This window comes from Salminus brasiliensis, chromosome 2 (assembly GCF_030463535.1).
Source record: "Salminus brasiliensis chromosome 2, fSalBra1.hap2, whole genome shotgun sequence".
NCBI lineage: Eukaryota > Metazoa > Chordata > Actinopteri > Characiformes > Bryconidae > Salminus > Salminus brasiliensis.
Genome location: NC_132879.1, coordinates 4,357,297 through 4,383,166, shown reverse-complemented (window position 1 = coordinate 4,383,166; position 25,870 = coordinate 4,357,297). Strand labels below are relative to the sequence as shown.

The following is a 25,870-nucleotide window of genomic DNA, read 5'->3' as shown; positions in this document are numbered from 1 at the left end:
TACTGTGTCTCTACACACTATACCGTACATTGGTATGCTGGGTCTCTTTCCTGCGTGTGTTTTTTTCTCCATAGAGGCATAAGAAGACAGTTATGTTTTATTGGGTATATTTCACACATTTATGGGAGAGTTTCCTGACAGATTGAAAAAAGCCAAATAAGATAATGAATGGCATTCGAGATGTTCACCACAAACCCACAAGCTGGATTCATGTGTGATTTACAAGCTTTTGATTTAAAGGAGAGAGACAGAAAAAGAGAGACGGCCTCCTTAAATGAAAGACTTCATAGAAGTCTACAATGTCAGCAGGTCAGCACCTGAGACAGACGTCTGGGTGGGTGTGTGTGTGTGTGTGTGTGTGGGGGGGGGGGGGGGGGTCAAGATGTATATGCTGTGTTTTACGTTATTTTACATCTATCTACAGATAGTTAGAGTTTTTACTGTAGATCCTATTAGAATCTGCAGTGTGTATTTTTAAAGTCTGACAACAATAACTGTGAAGTCATGTTAACCAGTATGAATCTGCAGTGTGTGTTTTTTTACAGTCTGACAGTAATAACTGTGGAATGATGTTAACCAGTATGAATCTGCAGTGTGTATTTTTACAGTCTGACAACAATAACTGTGGAATGATGTTAACCAGTATGAATCTGCAGTGTGTATTTTTACAGTCTGACAACAATAACTGTGAAGTAATGTTAACCAGTATGAATATATAGTGTTTATAGGGTTTACAGACTAACAGTAATAACTGTGAAGTGATGTTAACCAGTATGAATCTGCAGTGTGTGTTTTTTTACAGTCTGACAGTAATAACTGTGGAATGATGTTAACCAGTATGAATCTGCAGTGTGTATTTTTTAGTCGGACAGTAATAACTGTAAAGTGATGTTAACCAGTATGAATCTGCAGTGTTAATAGGTTTTACAGTCTGACAGTAATAACTGTGAAATGATGTTAACCAGTATGAATCTGCAGTGTGTATTTTCACAGTCTGACAGTAATAACTGTAAAGTAATGTTAACCAGTATGAATCTGCAGTGTGTATTTTCACAGTCTGACAGTAATAACTGTAAAGTAATGTTAACCAGTATGAATCTGCAGTGTCTGTAGTTTATACAGTCTGACAGTAATAACTGTAAAGTAATGTTAACCAGTATGAATCTGCAGTATCTGTAGTTTTTACAGTCTGACAATAATAACTGTGAATTGATGTTAACCAGTATGAATCTGCAGTGTGTAGTTTTTACAGTCTGACAATAATAACTGTGAAGTAATTTTAACCAGTATGAATCTATAGTGTTTATAAGATTTACAGTCTGAGAGTAATAACTGTGGAGTGATGTTAACCAGTATGAATCTGCAGTGTCTGTAGTTTTTACAGTCTGACAGTTATAACTGTGAAGTAATGTTAACTAGTATGAATCTGCAGTGTGTAGTTTTTTTACATTCTGACAGTAATAACTGGGAAGTAATGTTAACCAGTATGAATATATAGTGTTTATAGGGTTTACAGACTAACAGTAATAACTGTAAAGTGATGTTAACCAGTATGAATCTGCAGTGTGTGTTTATTACAGTCTGACAGTAATAACTGTGGAATGATGTTAACCAGTATGAATCTGCAGTGTGTATTTTTTACAGTCGGACAGTAATAACTGTGAATTGATGTTAACCAGTATGAATATATAGTGTGTAGTTTTTACAGTCTGACAATAATAACTGTGAAGTAATTTTAACCAGTATGAATCTATAGTGTTTATAAGATTTACAGTCTGAGAGTAATAACTGTGGAGTGATGTTAACCAGTATGAATCTGCAGTGTCTGTAGTTTTTACAGTCTGACAGTTATAACTGTGAAGTAATGTTAACTAGTATGAATCTGCAGTGTGTATTTTTACAGTCTGACAACAATAACTGTGAAGTAATGTTAACCAGTATGAATATATAGTGTTTATAGGGTTTACAGACTAACAGTAATAACTGTAAAGTGATGTTAACCAGTATGAATCTGCAGTGTGTGTTTATTACAGTCGGACAGTAATAACTGTGAATTGATGTTAACCAGTATGAATCTGCAGTGTGTAGTTTTTACAGTCTGACAATAATAACTGTGAAGTAATTTTAACCAGTATGAATCTATAGTGTTTATAAGATTTACAGTCTGAGAGTAATAACTGTGGAGTGATGTTAACCAGTATGAATCTGCAGTGTCTGTAGTTTTTACAGTCTGACAGTTATAACTGTGAAGTAATGTTAACTAGTATGAATCTGCAGTGTGTAGTTTTTTTACATTCTGACAGTAATAACTGGGAAGTGATTTAAACCAGTATGAATCTGCAGTGTCTGTAGTTTTCACAATACAGTCTGACTGGAAAGTGATTTAAACCAGTATGAATCTGCAGTGTTTGTTGTTTTCATAGCCTCAACACAATAATTGTGGAGTGACGTCATTCCAGTATGAATCTGTAGTTTTTATAGTCTGACATTAATACGTGTCCAGCAAATCAGTTGATCAAATCCTGTCAAAATCCATCACACCACCTTAATCTCTTAGAGACCGCCCAAAAGTATTGTGACGCCTGCTGATTCCTAGTTCCTTCTAAATCAAGGGTATTAAAATAGAGCTTATCCTGCTTTTGTTGGAGTAACTGTCTCTACTGTCCAGGAAAGAAGGCTTTCTACAACATTTGTTGGAGGAGCATTGCTGTGAGGATTTGATTGCATTCATGGACAAGAGCTATAGTTATCTATAATCAAATCAACAAGAACTTATCACATATCAAAATCGTAGACATTTCATTCAAGAAGGTCATGAGACATCATTGGCTAGTTGTAATGCACCACAGGATCTACCACATTGTTTATTATTTTTTTTATTATTGTAAATAATTAAAATGTATTAAAATGTACCTTAATAAGGATCTTTATTTGTTCTTCTGTTAGATTTAATTTACAGTATCAGTACATAAAACAAGTATAAACTGAATTTCTTTATATTACATTAGATTTTAGATTAGGTACAAAATGTAAAAAATATATAAACAGTTAAGTTATACAGTAGTAGTAAGTCAAATGGTGTGCACGTATAATACATATACTGTATATCTGCATATCTCTGAAATTGTCATTTTACAATATATAGAAACTCTTAAGTTCATTTCTGTTGGTCTGAAAGTTAAAAGATATGATATTTTTAAACAGTGTAAAAAACAAGTGACACAAATCTAATGGAATTAAGATAAAGTTACGAAGTTTGGACATCAGTGACATCAGCAGTGTTGTAGAACATCGAAATTGAGAGTTGGTCCCCACAGATTTGAGTGTAGATACCCGTCATTCAGAAACGTCAGACATTATTCTGTGTGAAGGTGTGTGTTTGAGTGTGTGCCTTAGTGTGTGTTGGCCCCATGTGGCCAGTCCGCTGTGTCGAATAGGTGGGACACTACGTAGTCCTGGTATTGTCCATCAATGAGCTTAGCAGCGTTGTTTTTGGCAAACCAGCAATCCACCGTCTGAGTGCCAGAGTAGATCCGCCGGCTCTTTTTCATCACGGTAATGATACGCTCCTTCACCTTCAGGGCCATTACACCGGACTCAGGGTTGTCAGTTGTAGCGTTTGCTTGCTGTGTGTCATTTCCTTTGGCCATAGTGATGTTTGCAGGAACTTGTGTTAGTCCCACCTCTTCATAGAGGAATTGACCTAAAAGGACACATATTTGTACATGTCATATTTAAGCTATCATATAGTGATGCTACACATCACTGCTGTCACACAAAAACTTTAAAACCTCCAAAATGGCAAGAAGGAAAAAACCTTCTTAACTTGCAATGAAAGTAAATGGAAAAATATTTTATTTCAGGTCATTTTGGAGCATTTCTATTGGTCCATTCATTATCAAATTCTGCTACAATGTAAAGAACAACTGCCAGATTCACATGGAGATTCAAGAAGTAATTAAAAAGCCAATGTTAGCCATTTTTGCATTTATTTTTCTATTGATAAATCATTTCTAAACTTTAAAAACACGTTATTATTATGAATTCATTTTCCAACATTTATTTTTCCCTTAAAATTAAACTTAAATGTAGAAGGCTTTTGTTCTTGTTGGATGCACTGTATTTTTCCTGAGTGATAATACAAGCTTGTTTGTAGCAGACTGCATCAGTAAACACTTCTTCACTCTTTTTTCTAAATAGAATAAAATGTATGAATGTGACTGACACTCATGGATCACTTTTAGAAACACTATAGTATGAATGTGCAGAGGCTCTCAAAACATGTAGTGGCCACAGTGCCGGCCATAACATTTAAGTAATAAAGTAATAATCTTATCACAGTTTTACAATGATGTCATATTTAGATGAAAGTTAAGATGATTTAACTTGCTAAAATCAAATCAGAACAGTAGATGTTAAATCTTTAACAATGCTTAGTGACACCCTAGTGCCAAAAAAGCCTTTTAAGTATATTTAAAACATACTGAGATATATCTGAGATGTATCTCTTTGTTGAAAATGTACACGCAAATATATGATCCTAAAATATGATACATGTATTCATCAAATGCTTAACCACACTTAAAAATATAATATATAAATATAAAGTATAATTTTAGAATAAAAATACAAATAGACTTTTGTACATTTTTCTGTGTATTAGAAGCAATTACTACAGTCATTTAGTTAAAACAAATTTGAAATGTCAAATAAAAGTATTTTTAAAAGTATTTAAAAAGTATTTTATGCACTAGAAAGTATCCATAGAAATGTGCTATTTTGACAGAAACTATATCTGTATTTCTGCAATTTTTTCTGTCTATTTTTAATACATTTCTATTACACTCAGTGTATAATGATAATGTAGCTGTACTAAATGTGTATTAATGAAATAAATATACAGTAAACGTACAAATACAGTATGTAATATTTATATATATATATATATATATATATATATACATTTAAATATATGTGCAGTAGTATGTTTAAAATTTGCTTAAAGCTACTATTCTTCTACAATTAATGTATAATAATTACAAAAGTGCATTAATGAATATACTCTTACTAAAGCTTAGCACACTTGAGTCTACCCACTTTCACTAAGGCTCACTACATCTAACACTGGTATTTCAACAAAGCAAGGAAATTCCTGTAATGACATTGAGGATGTTAATATGAATGATCAGGCTTTACTGTGTGTGTGTGTGTGTGTGTGTGTGTGTGTGTGTGTATTTACCTAACAGCCCATGTGTGTCCTTGCTAAGCCCCCCACTCTTTGCTATGTAGAAGCCCAGGTGGTCTCGTTGGTAAGGGGCGGGGTTTTTGTAATTATGCAGCAGGATGATGAACTGGATGGTTCCTTGAATGGTCACTGTGATGTTGGCGTTAGCAACAATCGCCACGCCTAGGCTTTCGGTCTCCACAGAGATGCTGGAGCTGCAGGGGAGGATCATACGGTCGTGGCCGTCCAGGATGACCTTACGTGAGGTCACCTCGATGTAGGAGCGACGGGGCTTGTCCACAATCACAATGATGGAGCTGAAATATGTGCGCTGCTGTTTGTGGCTACCGGCAGGGGCTGGAGCTCCAATCAGCTTACCGTTTACAGTCACACCTTAACAATGACACACACACACACACACACACACACACATAAACAGCCTGTGTATACATAGCCACTGCATAGTTATCTGACTGTGAAAAACCCCAGGGTACATGCACCCAAGATGCAGTTAAGACGGATTGCTATGCAATTGCTCCAACACTTCAGGATGTGGCTTAAGATGCACTGAATTATTTAGTATCTACTGTGAATTATTCATTACCTACTAGTAATTATTTAGGAACTACTATGAATTATTCTGTATTTATTATGAATTATTCTGTATTTATATTAAATTATTCAGTATCCATTATGAATTATTCAGTAGCTTCTATATATATATATTCTAATTCTGCTATGCATTGTTAAGTAACTATTATTAATTATTTATTATTGACTATTAATTATTCAGTATTTATTATTAATTATTGTAGATTAACTATCTACTATAAATTATTCAGTATCTATTAAGAATGATTCAGTATTTACCATGAATTGTTTAGCAACTACTGTTCATTATTTAGTAACTACTATGGACTATGTAATATCTACACTAAATTATTCAGTATCCACTATGAATTATTCAGTAGCTTCTACTGATTAATCAATATCTAGAATTACTCAGTATTGACTATAAATAAATCAATGTCTACTATAAATAAATAGCTGCTATGAATTATCTACTATAAATAATTGAGTATTTAGTAAGAAATATTCAGTATCTAACAGGAATTATTCAGTATCTACTATGAATGATTCAATATGGATTAGGATCTACTATGAATAATTCAGTATCCATAAGAAATGAATGTCAACTATGAATTATTCAGTATCTACTATAAATAATTCAGTATCTATTAGGAATAAGTTTCTATTATGAATTATTTAGTATCTACTATGACTAATGTACTACAAATAATTCAGTATTTAATATTAATAATTCAATATCTACTATGAATTATTCAGTATCTATTGGGAATTAGTGTCTACCATATATATATATATATATATATATATATATATATAGTACTATATATATTACTATATTACTATAAGTGTATACTATGGATTATCCAGTAGTTAAATAGTTTAAGGACACAATATCACAAGGTTCTCGTTCTGAAAACAGTCCATGCTGCTGTTTACCAGAGTGTTTGTGGTCAGTCACCAGTCGAAGGACGTGTCCCGGTTCTCCGTTGATGTTGAAACACACAGTGAGTTTACTGAGGGGGAAATCCACCACAAAGTGAGGATCTCCATCGGCTACAGGGACACAGACGCAAAACTATCAAAATATTTGAATACACTGATATGCAATATATCAAAACACTGAAGTTTAGGATCATTATTGTTAAATATTATAATACCAAGTTGGTTCAAAATTCAAAACATACTGCGTGTTGAATGCTGACGTGGAAAGGAGGGACACATTTGAATCAAGTTAATTGAATGCAGCACTTTTTCACATTGCCACACTAACGCTGAATTTGTTCTCAGAAACCTTAAAGCCCTTCTGAGCAGCCAGACTGCACTTGATCTACACTGGCAGTCAAACCACTACACCAGGCTTGCTCCACTTAATCTATGAGACAGCAGCCCCACTTTATATCTGACGCCAACCGATTTTCAATTGCTGGAGGCACTGTGGTAAAATGCGCCTCTTGGATAGAGTTGCATGGTCACACAGCGTATCAGCAGAGAGGACAGAGAGTGCAGGCCAGACCTTTGCTCCAAGAAAAAAGCCTCTCATTCCTCTGGTGTGGTAATCTCAAAGATGCCATCTCAAATTGCCCCTTAAAATGTGCTCTTCAAAAGAGCCTTTCTGTGAGCTCCTTCAGACTTTACCATAACTAACACACACACACACACACACGTTTGTTTTCATACTTTGTTAGAACTTGGGGATTACATATACACTACATGGAAAAAGTATTGGGACACCTGTTTATTGGTTGTTTCTTCTGGAATCACAGATTTCAGAAAGGAGTTCTGCTTCTGTTGGTCTGTTGTCCAGTGAAGAAGAAGGCTTTCTACTAGCACTGCTGTGAGGATTTGATTGCATTCAGCAACAAGAGCATCAGTGAGATCAGGATGTTTGATGATCACCACCCCACCTCATCCCAAATGTATGAGATGGAGCTCCACCACCACCCATCACTCCAGAGAACACAGTCCTTCCACTGCTCCACAGCTCAATGCTGGGGGGCTTTATACCCCTCTAGCCCATGCCTGGCATTAGATGACATGGTGCCAATAGGTTGATGTTGATCTGCTTAAGAGAGTCCTATTCTATTGGCTGTACTTCTAAATACTACAGGGACTAGAGGGAATAAAAAAGTAGCTGAACTGCTGCATTTATTAGAAGGGATGTCCACATACTTTTGGACATACAGTGTATCTATGCAAGAATTTTCTATAGTAACATAACCAGGGTTTTATGGCCCTGGAAATGTACACAAGTGAACACACACCCTGTGTATTCAGATTCGGACATGAAGTGCATTCCACAGCACACACACACACACACACACACTAGCTCACACACACGCCCCCATAATCTCCCTGGCACTCTGCTTTTTCTCACCCTCCACAGAACAGTCTCAATTAGAGCCTGCAGTCAGCACTCACTAGCACTTACCCTCACTCTGCTGAGGACCCCTCTATTCACCTGAGCTAAATTACAAGCTGTTTACACCGAGACTGCTTCAGTTAGTTAGTACTTTCCGTCCCCTCACTACTTACACACACACACACACACTCAGATGCCACGTATTGGACTAACAGCAGATGTTTCAGTCGCTTCACAAGAAGGAGATATTACCGGATGTTTTGGAGAGGGTGACAGACTTTTTGGCGGCCTTTTTAACTCCATCTGTAGACAAAACACAAAAGGTCACAGTGGTCAACTACAAATGAGCTCCAGAGAGCAGAGAGCGCTTGAAGTCCACGAAAACAGCTGTAATTCTCTTTAATATGAGCGTTTTCCAACCTCTCTTTATCCCTTTTAATACACAGGATGTTTTTTGGTACTGCAGATGTAAGGCTGATATATGTAAATGAGCTCTTTTCTAATTGGCTGCCATGTTAACATATCATGTTTACAAAGCGTGGTTATCATTACTCCCCAGCTCATCCCAAAAGTACTGGATGGAGCACCACCATCCATCATTCCAGAGAACACAGTTCTCACGTAGCTCAATGCTGCATGGGGGGGCTTTATATATACCCCTCTAGCCCACGCCTGGGATTAGGCAGCAGCATGGTGCTAATAGGTTTTTTGGCAGTACTTCTCTGCAGGGACTAGACTAACTGTGTGTGTGTGTGCATTTGCACATCTGCGTCAGCAACAGGTGCAACCTAAAGTAGACGAATGTATTCATTAGAAGGGGATGTCCACAAACATTTGGACATGTCGTGTGTGTTACATGTGTTATGAATCATAGTGAATCTAAACTTCTCACTCGTTGCCACGCCGACTTCTGGACTCCGCCCAGGCTGCTCCTTCTTCCTCATCAGGCTCTGGGGCGTGCCTCCAGCTGACTCCTCCTCTGGCAGCTGATTGGCTGACTCTGAATCAGTGGAAGTCGGTGCTTCCGTAGGTTCTGCCTCTGCTAAAGTGCCGTCGGCTAGCACCTGTGGCTTCTCCACTGACATCTGCGTGAGTGGCGTGAGGAAGTTGTACTCCAGCGAGAGATTGGTGGCCTGCTGGGTGAACTTCTCTCTCTCGCTGCTCGTCTGGCTGCGCAGCCGTCCTTTCAGGCCATCCTTAACGCTCAGAAAACCCCACAGACGCTCAATGTACCCGTCTCCTTCCTGCCCCGCCTCGGCTTCGGCTAGCCGGCGCTTTGTCTCCCGCTCGCGATCGTTCAGCGACACGTCCGTCTCAAGCCGCAGGCTGCGGTCGCTGTTGCTAGCTGTTACCTGCACGTGGAGAGCATCCGAGCTGTGATTGGTCAGTCTGCCGGCCACCACGATCTCAGAGCCGTTGAAGTAGTTGGGGAAGAGGTGCTGGGTGACGTATTCAACAGCGTCTTCTGAGTAGTCCACGCGGATGTCAGAGAGTAGGGGGGTTCCGATCTCGTCATAGAAGCTGTAAAAAGAGACAGAGGGAGAAAAAGAGACGAATATATACAAATAAATGAATAAATCTATAATATTAAAACATATATTCATAAGATATTCTGTGATATATGATGCACTCAGTGTTCAATTAAAAAGCTGGAGTTTTTTTTGGAGGTTTAGATATGTATAACTCCTCTGGTTTCTACACTTCCACGCTATGATCCCAGGCTTTCAGACCGAGATGTGGTTTCACATTGCAGTTTAGAAGAACTCTATACTTGACACTGATTGGTTCATAGAGGGGCGTGTATCTGACAATGATTTTGCTAGTTCGGACCATGCCATCAGCACATGCCGATATTGAAACGAAGACGATGTCGGGCTGGTGATCAGGCGGTTTTCCGATTGTGGTAGGAAGCCAGTCCCCCCTCTTTGAAAATGAATGAGATATGACAGAGTTAAAGGGAGGTAACAGGGTGGTGGAGAGTTGCGAAAACTTTATCGTAGACACAAGAACAAGGTGGATGCAAGGGCTGCTATTTATTGGACATTAGACTGGGGGGGGGAGGGGCTTCAGGCATGTTCCTCCTCCTCAGTTATTTGTTATTTCATAACAAAATATGTTGTGAATTCATTGTGTCGCCTTCCCCGGGACAAATAAATGAACAGATTGGGTTTCACTAACTGCTGATATTACAGCATTACTACTAGCAGCACCAACCTAAAGCTCAGAACGTGAGAAGAGTTTCAATTCACCAAATGAACAGCCTGATCCAGGCTCCAACAGCTAAATCACCACATACATTGTTACACATTCATCTTAATGTGCTCCTGTCACTCATTTTAACTCCCTTCCCACTTCTTTTTCTACTGTTATTGTTAAATGGGTGAGGATAGCTTGCTTTAACTTACTGTAATTAGTCCGGAAACCCAAACCATCACATATAAAAGTGTTTTCACACCACCAACCAACCCAATCATGGTTCAGTTTAGTCCGAACCAAGACCACGACTTCTGGTTAGACCACATGTTAGTCCATGGTTCTGTTATTCTGGTTCAGACCAACTGAAAAGTCTGAAGGTCTGGATCAAACAAGGTGGCTGTGACAAGCTCCTATTAATTACTTTTATAAATGATGATTAAAGACGTTTCTTCAGGTGTGTGAGTTTAGTCAGATCACCTCCATCTCTCAGTGCTCAGATCAGATGTCCAGATGTTTAAATATGTTATATATATTCAGGCTTTCATGAGTTGACCTATTTTTGCACATGACTATAGATTAGTGGAGTTATAAGGCATAGAGGTGTCAGGTGTCAAGTGACTCATATAGAGATATTTACACCTGAACCCCTTGACCCTCTGTGAGAACCGCTATTATGAAACCTCATGAACAGGATTTGGACCAATCCTGTGGCTTTCTGTGCTTGACCTTTGTCTTCGAGATATGCAAGGGTTCAGTTTGGGCTCGTAGGTAAACAACAGGACACACTCTTCAAACATGATGGTAAAATGACTGAAAAACAATCGACCCAACTGTCTCTCTCTCTCTCTCTCTCTACTTTTCTGTTTTACTCCCTGATACACACACACACACACACACACACACATACACACTGATTTCCAGAGCTGTGTTGCCACTGCTTAGATCACACAATGCAGTCACAGGGTGGGGAGTCCTCACAAGGAGCTCCAAAAGTTCACCATGCTGTTTCTAGTCACACCACATATAAATCCCCACCCAGGTTACACACAGTACCTGGTATTTACTACTACTGTAAATAGCAGAACTTCTGTGAGTCTGGTATTATTATGACATGTTATCACTGTAATGCGAAAACATTGCCGTTTTTCACTTTTTGTCATAATGTGAATCTGGCAGTTGTTCTTCACATGACGTCCACATTTGATGCTGAACGGACTAATAGAAATGCTCCAAAACTAACCTGAATCAAATCTTTTACATTGACTTCAATTGAAAGTTAAGACGTTTTTTCCCTTCTCCTGTAAACTTGCAGTTTTGGAGATACCAGGTTTTTGCATGACAGTGACAACATGTAGATTTCAGTGAGGAAAAGGGATTTCTGTAAGGGTTATTTACTAAAAGTAATGTTTCTTATTAATTATTGGCCTCACAATTAAATTCCTCACAATTTCATCATCAGCTGAGGCGTGTGAGTAACAGATGCAGCCGAACTGAATGTTCAACCTCTTGGTGGCGCACTAGCCAGGTTTGGAGCAGCAGAAGTGCAATTTATCAACATAACATGACCTTTGCTGGACAATGAGGGATGAGGTGGTATGGTGATCATCCAGCCATCTGACCTCACTATTGCTGTGATTGCTGAATGCAATATATATATATATATATATATATGTATATATAACCTACTCATGCTAACTAACTATTAACTTCTGGATTATTACAATTAATTTCAAACCTCTGACTGATACAGTACAGTGCATACACAAACACACACACACACACACACACACACACACACACTCCTTACCCTTTCAGCATGGCACTAGCATCCGCCTCCTCCGGAATTCTCCTCATGGTGCCACAGTTTTCCAGAGCCATTCTCTCTAGAAGCCTGTAGTCCACATCGTTCCCCATTCCAATGGTGAACAGGCAGAATTTCTCCTGAACAGCCGTCTTTGTGTTCCCGAGGATGCTGGGGGTTTGCAGCACGCCCACCGTGGGCCGTCCATCCGTCAGGAAGATGATGAGGGACACGCTGTTGTGGCTGGAGTCCGCCCTGGTTGACAGGTAATCACGCAGTAATGAGGAGCCAGTCTGGATGGCGGTGTTAATGTCTGTGCCTGAGAGGGATGGAAAGAGAAAGAGCAATAAAGGCTGAGCAAGACACTAGATGGACAAAAGTATTGGGACACCTGTTCATTCACTGTATCTTCTGAAATCAAAGGTATTAAAAAAAACGTTATCCAGCTTTTGTTGGAGTATCTGTCTCTATTGTCCAGGAAAGAAGGGTTTCTACTAGACTTTGGAGCTGGAGCATTGCTGTGAGGATTTGATTGCATTCAGCCACAAGAGTCTTAAGGGAGGTCAGGATGTTGAATGATCGCCACCTCACCTCACTATCCCCAACTAGCCCCAACTCCTCAAGTCATCCCAAAAGTATTGGATGGAGCACCAGCATCCATCATTCCAGAGAACACAGTTCTTTCACTGCTCCTCAATGCTGGGGGGCTTTATACCCCTCTAGCCCACACCTGGCATTAGGCAGCAGTATGGTGCCAACAGGTTGGTGTTCATCTGCTCCAGATGGTCCTATTCTATTGGCAGTACTTCTGTACAGGGACTGCTCCAGCTGTGTGTGTATATATTTGCACATCTGTGTCAGCAGCAGTGGGTGCAACTTAAAGTAGCTGAATGTGTTTATTAGAAGAGGTGTCCACAAATATTTGGACATAAAGTACTGGTCATAGCTAAAAGCTCTAGTTACATTAGACTTCCAGTTCCTGTGCTTAACTTGAGGAGCACTGCAGACACTGAACATGTCTTGGCTGATCGACTACATCTGGAGCAGAGATGTAGTCATGAGAGAGAGAGAGGGAGAGAGAGAGGGAGAGAGAGAGTAAGGTGTGGTAGGCTACCTCCGGTGGGTGAGATCATGTAGATAAACTTCTTGGCGTCCCGCACGTTGTTTGGTGTGACAGGTACCAGCTGGCCCGGCTGCCACACCCGGATACGGTTGGAAAAGGTGACGAAGTTGAACCGATCATTTGGACGCAGGTCCTTCAGGATGGTGAACAGAGCATCTTTAGTCTGCCAGAGTTTAAGAACAACAACAAAAAGGAGTGAATAACAACAAGGTCATCAAAAAGACCAATTGGCCATAACATTAAGACCACTATATTGACTAATATTGACTAATATTGTGTAGGCCTCCCTCGTACCACCAAAACAGCTATTGAGCTATTGAGACATAACCTCCACAAGACCTCTGAAGGTATCCTGTGGTTTCTGGACACCTTTAGACACATTAGCAGCTGACGCTGAAGTCCTGTAAGTTGTGAGGTAGGTGAGGCCTCCATGAGCATCAGTAGTGCCAATGCCCCTGTTGTCCTTCCTTGAAATATTATTTTGGTAGGTACTGACCACTGCATACCAGGGACACCCAACAACACCTGCCTGATGTTTTGCAGATGTTCTGGCCCTCATCGAAGTATCTCAGATACTTATGCTTACCCATTTTATTGCTTTCAACAATACATTTGCTTGCTGCCTAATATATCTACACCCTGACAGGAGTGCCTGTAGATGAAGATAATCAGATGTTTTTCACTTCACGTATCAGTGGTACTAATGTTATGGCTGATATGTGTATTATGTTTAGCACTTTAAAGCCAGAACCATCGAATAGTGTCAAAAAAAGACCTTTTCCTGTCAAATTTGCAACCAGTGGAGACCAGAGGTAGACCTCATTTGGTAGACCCACCTCCTTCTCCCAGGACGTGTCTCAGACCGCCTTCATTGAGCTTACAGTAAATGGTACAGGTAAGCCCCACTACAACTCAGTTCGTCCATGTAATAAACAGAAAGGGCGCCATGCAGGTCCGGCAGACGACCAGTCTCTTCCAGCCAAGGCTGTCAATCACTAAGTCAAGTCCTAAATGTAGCCCCGCCTTCTTATAATAGAGCAGAGTAATGGTTTAAGAAATGCTTTCTGGAGGAAATGAAAAATGGGCCAATTTTAGCACAGGGAGAACTAACTGCTGGAATCTGGAGACTCTGAACTTTCCTTCTTTGAGCTCTTAGTCAGAAGTGGTGGGGTAACCTCTATATTTGCACTACTTAACAGCTACATTAGCCTTAGCTTAGAAGGAAAAAGGACATGTCTTGGTTGGTTGAACAACAGCGTCGAGGCTGAGGAGAAAAACACAGGCACATGTACACACACTCACACCCATGCACACCCACAGGCTGAGTAATGCTAGCTGCTTTCCTGGATCCCAGTCAGGTTATGAAGGACTGTTCCTCCAAAAAAGCAAAGCAGATGTTCAGAGTTACAGTGTGTAACAGTGGCTGTGTGTGTTACCTGTCTGATTTTGGTCCCGACCATGGAGGCACTGGTGTCGATCACAAACACAACGTTCTTGGGTACCACAGGCAAGTCTTTGGGGGCAAAATAGTGCACGAAATGTCCATCCAGAACCTGAGGAAAGAGGAGCTCACAGTGACCTTTCGACATCTTGTTTGTGTCTGCTTGTATTCAGTCATATATGAGGACTAGATGTCCATCTTCATAACAACAGGAAATTCCATAAAATTCATAATACAAAAGGTAAAAATATAAAAAATGACAATTTCACCACAGATGCAGTGAGCAGATGTCCTCAAAAACATAGAAATACAAGTGTGTGTGTGTGTGTGTGTGTGTGTAAGTGTGCATGTGTGTGAGCTGAGAGTGCAGCAGTACAGCTGCAGTTTAACAAGTGTCTGAGGAGCAAAGTGAATCAATCAGACGTTGAGAAGAAAAGAGAAAGAACTGCCTTAATATGTTTTGGACAAAAGTATTGGGACACCTGCATAGTCATTGTTTTTTAAAGGGATTAAGAAGAGTTGATCCTGCTTTTGTTGGAGTTACTGTCTCTACTGTCCAGGGAAGAAGGCTTTCTACTAGATTTTGAAGAGGAGCATTGCTGTAAGGATTTGATTGCCCTCAACTCCCCAACTCATCCCAAACGAATTTGATGGAGCACCACCATCCATCATTCCAGAGAACACAGTTTTTCCACTGTTCCACAGCTCAATGCTGGGGGGCTTTAAACCCCTCTAGCCCACACCTGACATAAGGCAGCATCTATGGTGCCAATAGGTTCATGTCTATCTGCTCCAGAGAGTCCTAATAAATCTATTGTGTGAGTCCAGGTGTGTGAGTGTCTGTACCTGAATGTCCCCGATCCCCATTTCTCTCTCTACATCGTAGCGCACCACGAACTCTCCCAGCATGCCATTGTTGGCGATTTTGACCTGCTGAACAATGTTGGGGGTGAAGGTGATCTTGCAGAAGGTCTCGTTCTGTTTGATCACCGTGGAAACCGGAGCTGAGGCTTTACCTAAGGGAAGACATGGACTGTAAGGTTGTGCGTAAGTGTGTGGTTTTTTATAATAGATCCGTCACGGGAATGCGAGAACCACAGACTGTTCCACCATGTTGTAGAAGAACCCCCTCACATTCCTCTAAACTGCTCACAGTCTACTGGAACAGGACAGTTTGGATGAGAAACCGCTGTTTACAGGAAGTTGTATGTGTTGGTGTGGCTTTTTACACAGGAAAGTAAAATCTGATCTCATCTGGTCAAACTGGAGACGTATTTTAATGACGAGTGAAAACAGAATCCAGTCAAAGTGGATCCAGATCCAATCCGGATACAAAACACATGCTAATGCCAGGCCCTTAGTGTAAAATCCTGAAGCGTTACTCTACCGCCTCAGCCCACGTGCTTCTTTATCTTCAGATGCCGCTTCTGGAGCTCTCAGCTTGTCCAGAAATGCATGTGCATGCACAGCTGTCCATTTAGAGGAACCTCAAAGTGTGAACTGCATTTATTGCAGTGATGTAAACGTGACCTACACTCCCTGACAGTAGGGGGAGCCCATGAGCCAAGAAACACCTATTCTCGCATCATGCTGCTGATGTTTAAGCCCAGTCCATTCAGTGCATTACTTTGTTCCAGTGTAGTAGACCATTCAAAAACCAGAAGCTGAACAAAGTTACAGAGCAAAAGCATGTGTGTGTGAGTGTGTTTGAGTCTGGAACTGGAGTATGGGTGTGGACCATCCCTAAGGAGACGGTTCTGGTATGAGGTTCCACTTTAGAGCATTAGAGCATAGCATGGCTTTCTGTCAAAACTGTATCAGGCGATTGATTACTCTGCCAGACACGCTGGAATTATGGGTTGGATCAATGTAGCGTTCACTGACGAAACTCTTTCCTAATACACAGTAACGTAAAACAGCACAGCAAGCCTCAGACAGCTGCAGTGCAGCTATAGGCTGCAGAAGGACGGGGTGGTTATTATAGGCAGTAATTGTCGGGGCAGTTGTAAAGTTCCAGTTTACAGCTTTAAGAGCTGGAACTCACTTATCTCACTTAGCCTCCCACTGTGTAAACCATCCGCCCCATCTGTAGAACGCTGGCGCTGCCATGCAGGAACCTTGTGTCTCCAAAATCTCAACTTTACAGGAGAAGGAAAACCCACTTATCCCAGGTCATTTTGGAGCATTTCTATTGGTTGGACACAGTGTAAAGAACAGCAGTCAGATTCACTTTAGCAAAAAGCAAAAAACTCAAAACTGCAAAACTTCAAAACCTTCAAAACACACCGGCTACCGGCCTTGCGCGACAACGCTACTGTGATGTTAACGCGCTGGCTAATGGCCTCGTCCAACATCACTACATTGGTGTTAGTGCACCAGCTAACGACCTCGTACAATATCACTACCGTGATTTTAGCGCATCAGCTAACAACCTCGTACGACATCACTATTGTGATTTTAGCGCACCAGCTAACAACCTCGTACAATATCACTACCATGATTTTAGCGCACCAGCTAACGACCTCATATAATATCACTACCGTGATTTTAGCACACCAGCTAACGACCTCGTACAATATCACTACCGTGATTTTAGCACACCAGCTAACGACCTCGTACAATATCACTACCGTGATTTTAGCGCATCAGCTAACAACCTCGTACAACATCACTATTGTGATTTTAGCGCACCAGCTAACGACCTCATATAATATCACTACCGTGATTTTAGCGCACCAGCTAACGACCTCATATAATATCACTACCGTGATTTTAGCGCACCAGCTAACGACCTCATACAATATCACTACAGTGATTATAGCGCACCAGCTAACGACCTCGAATAATATCACTACCGTGATTTTAGCGCACCAGCTAACGACCTCGAATAATATCACTACCGTGATTTTAGCGCACCGGCTAACGACCTCGTATAATATCACTACCGTGATTTTAGCCCACCAGCTAACAACCTCGTACAACATCACTACTGTGATTTTAGCGCACCAGCTAACGACCTCATATAATATCACTACCGTGATTTTAGCGCACCAGCTAACGACCTCGTATAATATCACTACCGTGATTTTAGCGCACCAGCTAACGACCTCGTATAATATCACTACCGTGATTTTAGCACACCAGCTAACGACCTCATACAACATCACTACCGTGATTATAGCACACCAGCTAACGACCTCGTATAATATCACTACCGTGATTTTAGCGCACCAGCTAACGACCTCGTATAATATCACTACCGTGATTTTAGCGCACCAGCTAACGACCTCGTATAATATCACTACCGTGATTTTAGCACACCAGCTAACGACCTCATACAACATCACTACCGTGATTATAGCACACCAGCTAACGACCTCGTATAACATCACTACTGTGATTTTAGCGCACCAGCTAACGACCTCATATAATATCACTACCGTGATTTTAGCGCACCAGCTAACGACCTCGTATAATATCACTACCGTGATTTTAGCGCACCAGCTAACGACCTCGTATAATATCACTACCGTGATTTTAGCACACCAGCTAACGACCTCGTACAATATCACTACCGTGATTTTAGCACACCAGCTAACGACCTCGTATAATATCACTACCGTGATTTTAGCGCACCAGCTAACGACCTCATACAACATCACTACCGTGATTATAGCACACCAGCTAACGACCTCGTATAATATCACTACCGTGATTTTAGCGCACCAGCTAACGACCTCATACAACATCACTACCGTGATTTTACCAGCTAACTATTTGTGTTCTATTTTTTTTACTTATGTACTGTCAGATCTCCCTGAAACAAGTGGAAGATTTTGTGGACAGTGCAACTTTTCGTGATATAATTGAGGATTGTAGCTAAAAGTTGTCTGTTTGCGCAGTTGTCTGTTCAAAATGTTTCAGAAGGAAAATGTTTCTTAATATTTTTGCCCTGTTTTTGACATTTTGTTTTCAATATGGTCATTACTACATTTTTAAAGCAGCATTTTCAAAATCACTGTGATGCTCCATTGACCCGTAATAGGGAGAATGGCGTCTCCGTTGTTGCTACTCCAGGCCCAGCACACTGCTATCTGCTGGGTGTAACTTTTAAGAAGCTACATATCTGTACATGCATGTCTATCGAAAAGATGACCCCCCCCCCCCCACTGTTTACTGGAAAATAAGGGGGAAAGTTTCAGCATGAATGGGCGTGGCTATGTGCGTGAATGGGCGTGGCTAAACTGCTACACTGGATGTGTAGAAAACTTGGAGAAACTGCTGTACCGTCTGTCTTGCTGCTGCTGGTGGTGGTGGTGCTGCTGGTGCTGCTGGCGGCTGTTTTGCTGTTACGTAAAGGACGCACCTCCAGGTATTTGATGCGAGAATGCTCCACTATGGTAACACCAACACTGAGCTTGCTGACCAGCTGCATGGGCCGGACACTGGTCACGTGCTCGTAATAACCCAGACGCCTCTGCAGCAGCTCCTCGTACGTCAGCAGGAAAATGGCGCGGTTCCTTCCCGGGATGGTGACGGCCATGCGGAACGTCTCCATCTCTCCGTCACTGAGGATAACGAGAGGGTATTTGTATTTCTGCAGATCTCAAGCTATTTATACCATATTGACAAAAGTATTGGGACACCTCCACATCACACCTACAGGAGCTTTTATGACCTCTTATTCTAAACCCATAGGCATCAATATGGAGTCAGTCCCTCTTTCCAGGCTGCATGGCTAGGGGCTTGATTTTATACACCTGTGGGCTTAGACATAGGCCCCATCTGGGTTGGACACTGCACATGGGGCCTAGATGGGACCCGTGTGAGATTTAGGTGGGCTGTAACAACACATGTACAAACCCACTCAGAGCCCATGCCCACCTGAAACCCACGTTCCACCCAAGTGAGTCGCATAAGGGAAAGGTTAATGAGGCATCCAGTCCCACCCTGAATCGGTATCAGCGATCGACCGACTGACCACTGTCCTTCTCTACTGTTAGAGATGACTGGACACCTCCACACAGTTGGAGACGAGTGTTTGCTGACTTAGGCAGTTAGCATCATGCTAATGGTGAGGGAATAAGCTTCCTATTAGCCTTGTAGCTCCAGTGCAAAACAAAAGCAAGCAAACATGTCTTGGCTAAACAAACACACACACACATATATGCACACATATATACACACATATATATATACACACACAAATGTCATCACCTCACCTGACCTCTGCTGCCTCCTTGCTCTTTGCTTTGCCGTTCTCTTTGTCCTTTTTCACCTTTTTCTCCTTCACCTTTATCTGACTGGGAAAGACTCTTCCTCCCACAATCCTGTTTTTCCAGCATAAACACAAACCAGCTTTCAGAATCTGATGGAAGAACATGGGGGGTTGCAAAGCTAATACTAATGTAAACTCTCACAGGCCCTGCGGTAACCTCTCTCAAAAACCACCAAATAATAACAGAATCCAAAATAGTTCATCATGTCATGGAAATCGACCCAAACTGTGTTTGACCAGCTTTCCAGCACCATGTAGTGTAGGGTGTGGTCTCATGGACGTTGCATGTTTGTGCATTTCATAAATAAAGTAAAAAATAATATTTATAAATGAATACTATTTTAATATTAAACATTTTCCAGGACTTTTTTGAGGACCACGACTTCCATACATGATAGCATGCACACAATGGGGCTCATTTACCAGACGTCTCATTAGCTGTCATTGATGTGCCTGTTGTGCATCAACTGACATCAGATCAACAGTCGTACTCTGAGAAGCTTGATAAATATGGGCTAACGAGCGCATTAACCCCCTGAAGCCCAGCTGTATTATTTAGTTTTTAATTCTAGTGCAAAAAACTATTTTTTTGTTTGGTAACTATTTGATTAAGCATATCTTGTGGAGTCCCACAGGGCTCTGTTTTAGGGCCTATGAAGCTGATGTTAGTTGACAGTAATGTGGTTATAAGAGCAGGCAAAGTGTAGGCTGATCTTCCTAAATGAGTTCTTGAGGAAACATCTATTGCCTATTCATGCCTATTGGGAGTGTCTCCTTTTGAGTCTTGGGTTCTCTTAGAGGTTCTACGTCATGCCTATTGGGAGTGTCTCCTTTTGAGTCTTGGGTTCTCTTAGAGGTTCTACGTCATGCCTATTGGGAGTGTCTCCTTTTGAGTCTTGGGTTCTCTTAGAGGTTCTATGTCATGCCTATTGGGAGTGTCTCCTTTTGAGTCTTGGGTTCTCTTAGAGGTTCTACGTCATGCCTATTGGGAGTGTCTCCTTTTGAGTCTTGGGTTCTCTTAGAGGTTCTACGTCATGCCTATTGGGAGTGTCTCCTTTTGAGTCTTGGGCTCTCTTAGAGGTTTTATGTCATGCCTATTGGGAGTGTCTCCTTTTGAGTCTTGGGTTCTCTTAGAGGTTCTACGTCATGCCTATTGGGAGTGTCTCCTTTTGAGTCTTGGGTTCTCTTAGAGGTTTTATGTCATGCCTATTGGGAGTGTCTCCTTTTGAGTCTTGGGTTCTCTTAGAGGTTCTACGTCATGCCTATTGGGAGTGTCTCCTTTTGAGTCTTGGGCTCTCTTAGAGGTTCTACGTCATGCCTATTGGGAGTGTCTCCTTTTGTGTCTTGGTTCTTTTTAATGTGCTTAGGGAGTTTTGGTTCTCACTGCTTCTTCCTCATTATCTTTGAAAGTTTCTCCTTCTGAGACTTAGTTCTTCGGATTGGTTCTCTCTAATTTCTCTTTTTGAAAAAGGGTTCTCTCCTCAAGCTTAATGGGAATTTCTCCTTTTAAATCTTGGGCTCTTTTGGAGGTTCTACATCGTGTCTACTGTTAGTTTATCTTTTTGAGACTTGGTTTTTCTGCACTTTGGGAGTTTGCCCTTTTGTGTCTTGGTTCATGCTCTATGAGTCTTAGTTGCTCTCCCATCTTCTCTTATACCTGTTCTCCTTTTGAGCTTTGGTTCCTCTCAGTGGTTCTACCTAACTCTGTTAAAAAGGTTCTCCTGTGGTGGCGCTCATTACCAAAATGCTTCTGTTAAAGAAACCATCCATCAGATTACTATAATGAACCAAACATGCTTCTTCTACGGTACTACTTTAGAGAACTGCTTTTGCACATGTGTGTTAAAGGAGTTAATGCTTCACTTACATGGTGAAGTTGGAGACGTAGGCGGCCTCCGGCACTTGGAATTGGAAGACCCCTTGTGTGGCAGCACTGTGCCGGTTGAACATTGTGCAGGACACAGCTGTAAAAGCGTAGCGGGAGATGATAGTGGTCTGCACTGAGAACTCCTGAATGTGGGGTTTAGTTTCCTGAGAAAAGGTATAAACAACAAAAAGTAAACTTACAGGGGCAGCAAGTGACTCAGTGGTCTGCTGCGGTGCCACTATGGCCGGGGGGTCATGGGTTTGTGGGACAATTGGCCGTGCTCTCTCTGGGTGGGCATTATCTCCCATCATCTCCCTAAAAGTGATGTTGCCCACCACAGCCATGTAGGCGTGTCGGCTGCCCAGCGATGCCCCAATGTATTAAAATGTTGAGCTAATGGCAACATTACCTTAATTACAGTTACCTGAACATGAACGTTCATACAAAACATCTCAGTCTACATCTGTCTACAGGGGACATACTAAAACTAAGCCTTGTCATTTTTTAATACATGACCCTAATTAACCTGCTGCATTGCCTTGCTTTGCTCAGTGGTCGAAGTTAAACCTCTCAGCACTGCAACAACAGTAAACTAAAAAAAAATAGCTCAATAAAACACATTTATTTCCAAATGTGCTGCACTGAGCTACGCAACATCCCTGCCACTGGCATGCACCCACATTACTATTGCCTGATGTCTGCTTGCATAACTTTTACATCCCAAAACACCAAGTGTAATCCACCTCACATGTGTGCATAACAACAGCGAAAAAAATAAGTGGATGAGTTATGTCTAGGACTGGGAGCTGCAGTTCAGTACTTACATGTCACTAAATTACTTCAGTGCTGTGAAGAATCAAAAGGTTCCATGTAATTCAACACCTAGACAGTCCTTCTTCTAGATATGATACTCTGTATGTATCTCATCACTGTCAGGCAAAAACATTGAATCTCCATTTTTCACTTTTTGATATAATGTAGAGCCAGCTGTTGTTCTTTACATTGAGTCAGAGTTTCATGATGAATGGACCAATAGGAATGCTCCAAAATGACTTGGATTATAATATTTTTTCATTGACTTCCATTTAATGTTGTGTTTTTGTGTGACATCCTATATATATATATATATATATATATATATATATATATATATATATATATATATATATATATGAGGCCAGTTATGTATATATATATAGTTATGTATATATATACATAACTGGCCTCACTTTCTAAACAGCCAGTGTTTCAGGCAGGCAGACGTCAACAGTCAGACGTTCGTTGCTATCTCGGCAGTGAATTGTCAGCATAGGCACGTGCAACCCAACACCCTACACCCCAACACGCTTTACATCACAACCCGCCAAAGTCAGACCTCACCTGGCTCTTAAAGGGAACGGCGAGAGACACGCTGATTGGTTTACTGTTGCACGTTACGCCCCAAAAAAACACACCCATGATTAATTAAGAGACTTAGTACATGACTTTTGCGAGGTTTGAGCAGCACAAGGTGAACTTTTCCCATCGTTACCATAGCAAAGACACACCGACACGCCCTAAATCACTATATAAATAAATAAATACATTATATAGGATATATAGAGAACAATGATACAGGGTTATATCCCCTAATTGGTAAGCATAATTGGCCTCGCTCTCTCGGGGTGGGCGGGTAACCCTTCCTTACCCCCATCACTCAGCAGAATGCTAACCAGCAGGGGCGTTCTGGCCGTGTGTAGGACCCTGTGGTAAAGCACTCACCCCAATTTACTTATTTAGTCTACCAATGAATTCTGGAGAAATACAGTCAATTACATGCTCTGTACAAATCCTCGCAAAGTACTGACATGCTTCCATAGCAACCAAAATCAGCCGAACATGAGTATAGGACATCTGATTCTCGATCAGCTTGGCTGAGCTGTAATTTCACTGCTGTTCTAATACAGGGCTGGTAAACACTGCTAAGAAAACAGCATGACCAGCATGACCACACTGGCAGGCAGCTAGTTGCCCAGGCTGACCAGCATCGTCAAGCCAGGCCAAACTGGTTGGCTACTTGGTAAAGCTGGTTGACCAGCATAGCATGGCCAATATAACCATGATGGTTAACCAGCAAACTAAAGCTGGTCAGCTTGGTCGGCTTGAGATAGCCAGGCTGTTTTGGTCAGCAGGTCAACCAAACTTTACCAAACTCTCCAACAAGTTGGACCAGATTGAAGATCAGCTTGGTCAAGCTGGTCATGCTGGTGAACCAGCTAGTTCATCAAAGGTCAGTGCAACATGCACTATGCTGGTCACTGAGCTGACCAGCCAGTGTAAAGTATGTTTCCCCCTGAATGACCAGCTAAGATCATCTCAAACCAGCTACCAGCAAAAGGCGCATAAAGGCGCACGCGTCTGCTTACCTTGGTCAGAAGCGTCTTGACCTGGCGCGCGACTCTCCGAGGTACCTGCAGGAGGAAAGGAGAGCAGGGTCGGAGGAATGCACTGATTAAAACAGCTCGCTCCAGGTCAGTGCCAAAGGCTGTGGTACTCACCGTGGCCAAGTCCGCTCTGGACAGCGCGTAATCCTCTAAGTCTGCAAACTCAGCCACAGCGGCATCCTCGGCTCGGGCCAAGTTAGCCACATGACTGAGACACAGGGCTAACGCCACGAGCTGCATGGTCAGATGAGAGATGGAGGGGCTTCCCACGATGGAACGAGACACCCGTTTCGGTGGGTGCTTGCGCACGAGCTGGACTGGAGCGCAGTGGAGCTGAAGCTGGTGCTAGAGCACGACATCTGCGAGGGGTCCGCCCACCCAGTCCAACATTGCTCATATGGGGAAGCAGGGGCTGTGCCTCAGACCAAGCCCTTAAGGACATTATCTGCTGCCAGCTGTTTTCCTGAGACTGTCCTAAAGCCAAACGGTAGCGCTGGGAGTGTTTGGTGCATTGCGCAGTTTAATGTATTGAATTTATACTGACTTGACCAGCTGGTTGACCAAATTTGTCAACCACTATGACCACCACCATGACGATGCCGATAGACCAGCTAGTCAATCTGGCGGAGATTTGGTGGAGAATGATGGTGTTTGATAGAGAATGATGGTGTTTAGTGGAGGGTGATGGTTTTTGGTGGAGAATGGTGGTGTTTCATGGAAGGTGATGGTGTTTGGTAGAGAATGATGGTGTTTGGTGGAGAATGAGGGTGTTTGGTGGAGGATAAGGGTGTTTGGTAAAGAATGAGGATGTTTGGTAGAGAATGATGGTGTTTGGTGGAGGATAATGGTGTTTGGTAAAGAATGATGGTGTTTGGTGAAGAATGATAGTGTTTGATAGAGAATGATGGTGTTTAGTGGAGGGTGATGGTTTTTGGTGGAGAATGGTGGTGTTTCATGGAAGGTGATGGTGTTTGGTAGAGAACGCTGGTGTTTGGTGGAGAATGAGGGTGTTTGGTGGAGGATAATGGTGTTTGGTAAAGAATGATGATGTTTGGTAGAGAATGATGGTGTTTGGTGAAGAATGATAGTGTTTAATAGAGAATGATGGTGTTGTGTGGAGGGTGATGGTTTTTGGTGAAGAATGGTGGTGTTTCATGGAAGGTGATAGTGTTTGGTGGAGAATGAGGGTGTTTGGTGAAGAATGAGGGTGTTTGGTGGAGAATAATGGTGTTTGGTAAAGAATGATGATGTTTTGTGGAGGATGGTGGTGTTTGGTAAAGAATGATGGTGTTTGGTGGAGTATAATGGTGTTTGATAGAGACTGATGTTTGGTAGAGACTGATTGTGTTTGGTGGAGACTGATGGTGTTTGGTGGAGGATGATAGTGTTTGGTCGAGAGTGATGGTGTTTGGTGGAGGATGATGGTGTTTGGTGGAGAATTATGGTGTTTGGTGAAGGGTGATGATATGTAGTGGAGAATGATGGTGTTTGGTAGAGATTGATTTTTGGTGGAGAGTGAGGTGTTTGGTGGAGGATGATGGTGTTTGGTGGAGAATTATGGTGTTTG

The 25,870-nt window shown here is 41.6% G+C and overlaps 1 protein-coding gene across 1 annotated transcript; it reads right to left on the bottom strand.

Annotated features, from left to right (window-relative positions):
- Nucleotides 1–2,938: 2,938 nt before the first annotated feature.
- Nucleotides 2,939–24,655, bottom strand: itih5 (inter-alpha-trypsin inhibitor heavy chain 5). Its single transcript, XM_072673518.1, has 14 exons — nucleotides 24,418–24,655; nucleotides 24,286–24,330; nucleotides 21,881–22,044; nucleotides 19,958–20,065; nucleotides 19,023–19,303; nucleotides 15,582–15,751; nucleotides 14,731–14,847; nucleotides 13,286–13,457; nucleotides 12,178–12,490; nucleotides 9,067–9,695; nucleotides 8,427–8,477; nucleotides 6,752–6,868; nucleotides 5,240–5,617; nucleotides 2,939–3,703 (listed from the first exon to the last, which is right to left on the bottom strand). The coding sequence occupies exons 1-14, from the start codon at nucleotides 24,541–24,543 to the stop codon at nucleotides 3,393–3,395; spliced, it is 2,982 nt and encodes a 993-aa protein (XP_072529619.1). The 5' UTR covers nucleotides 24,544–24,655; the 3' UTR covers nucleotides 2,939–3,392.
- Between the last annotated feature and the right edge of the window lie 1,215 nt (nucleotides 24,656–25,870).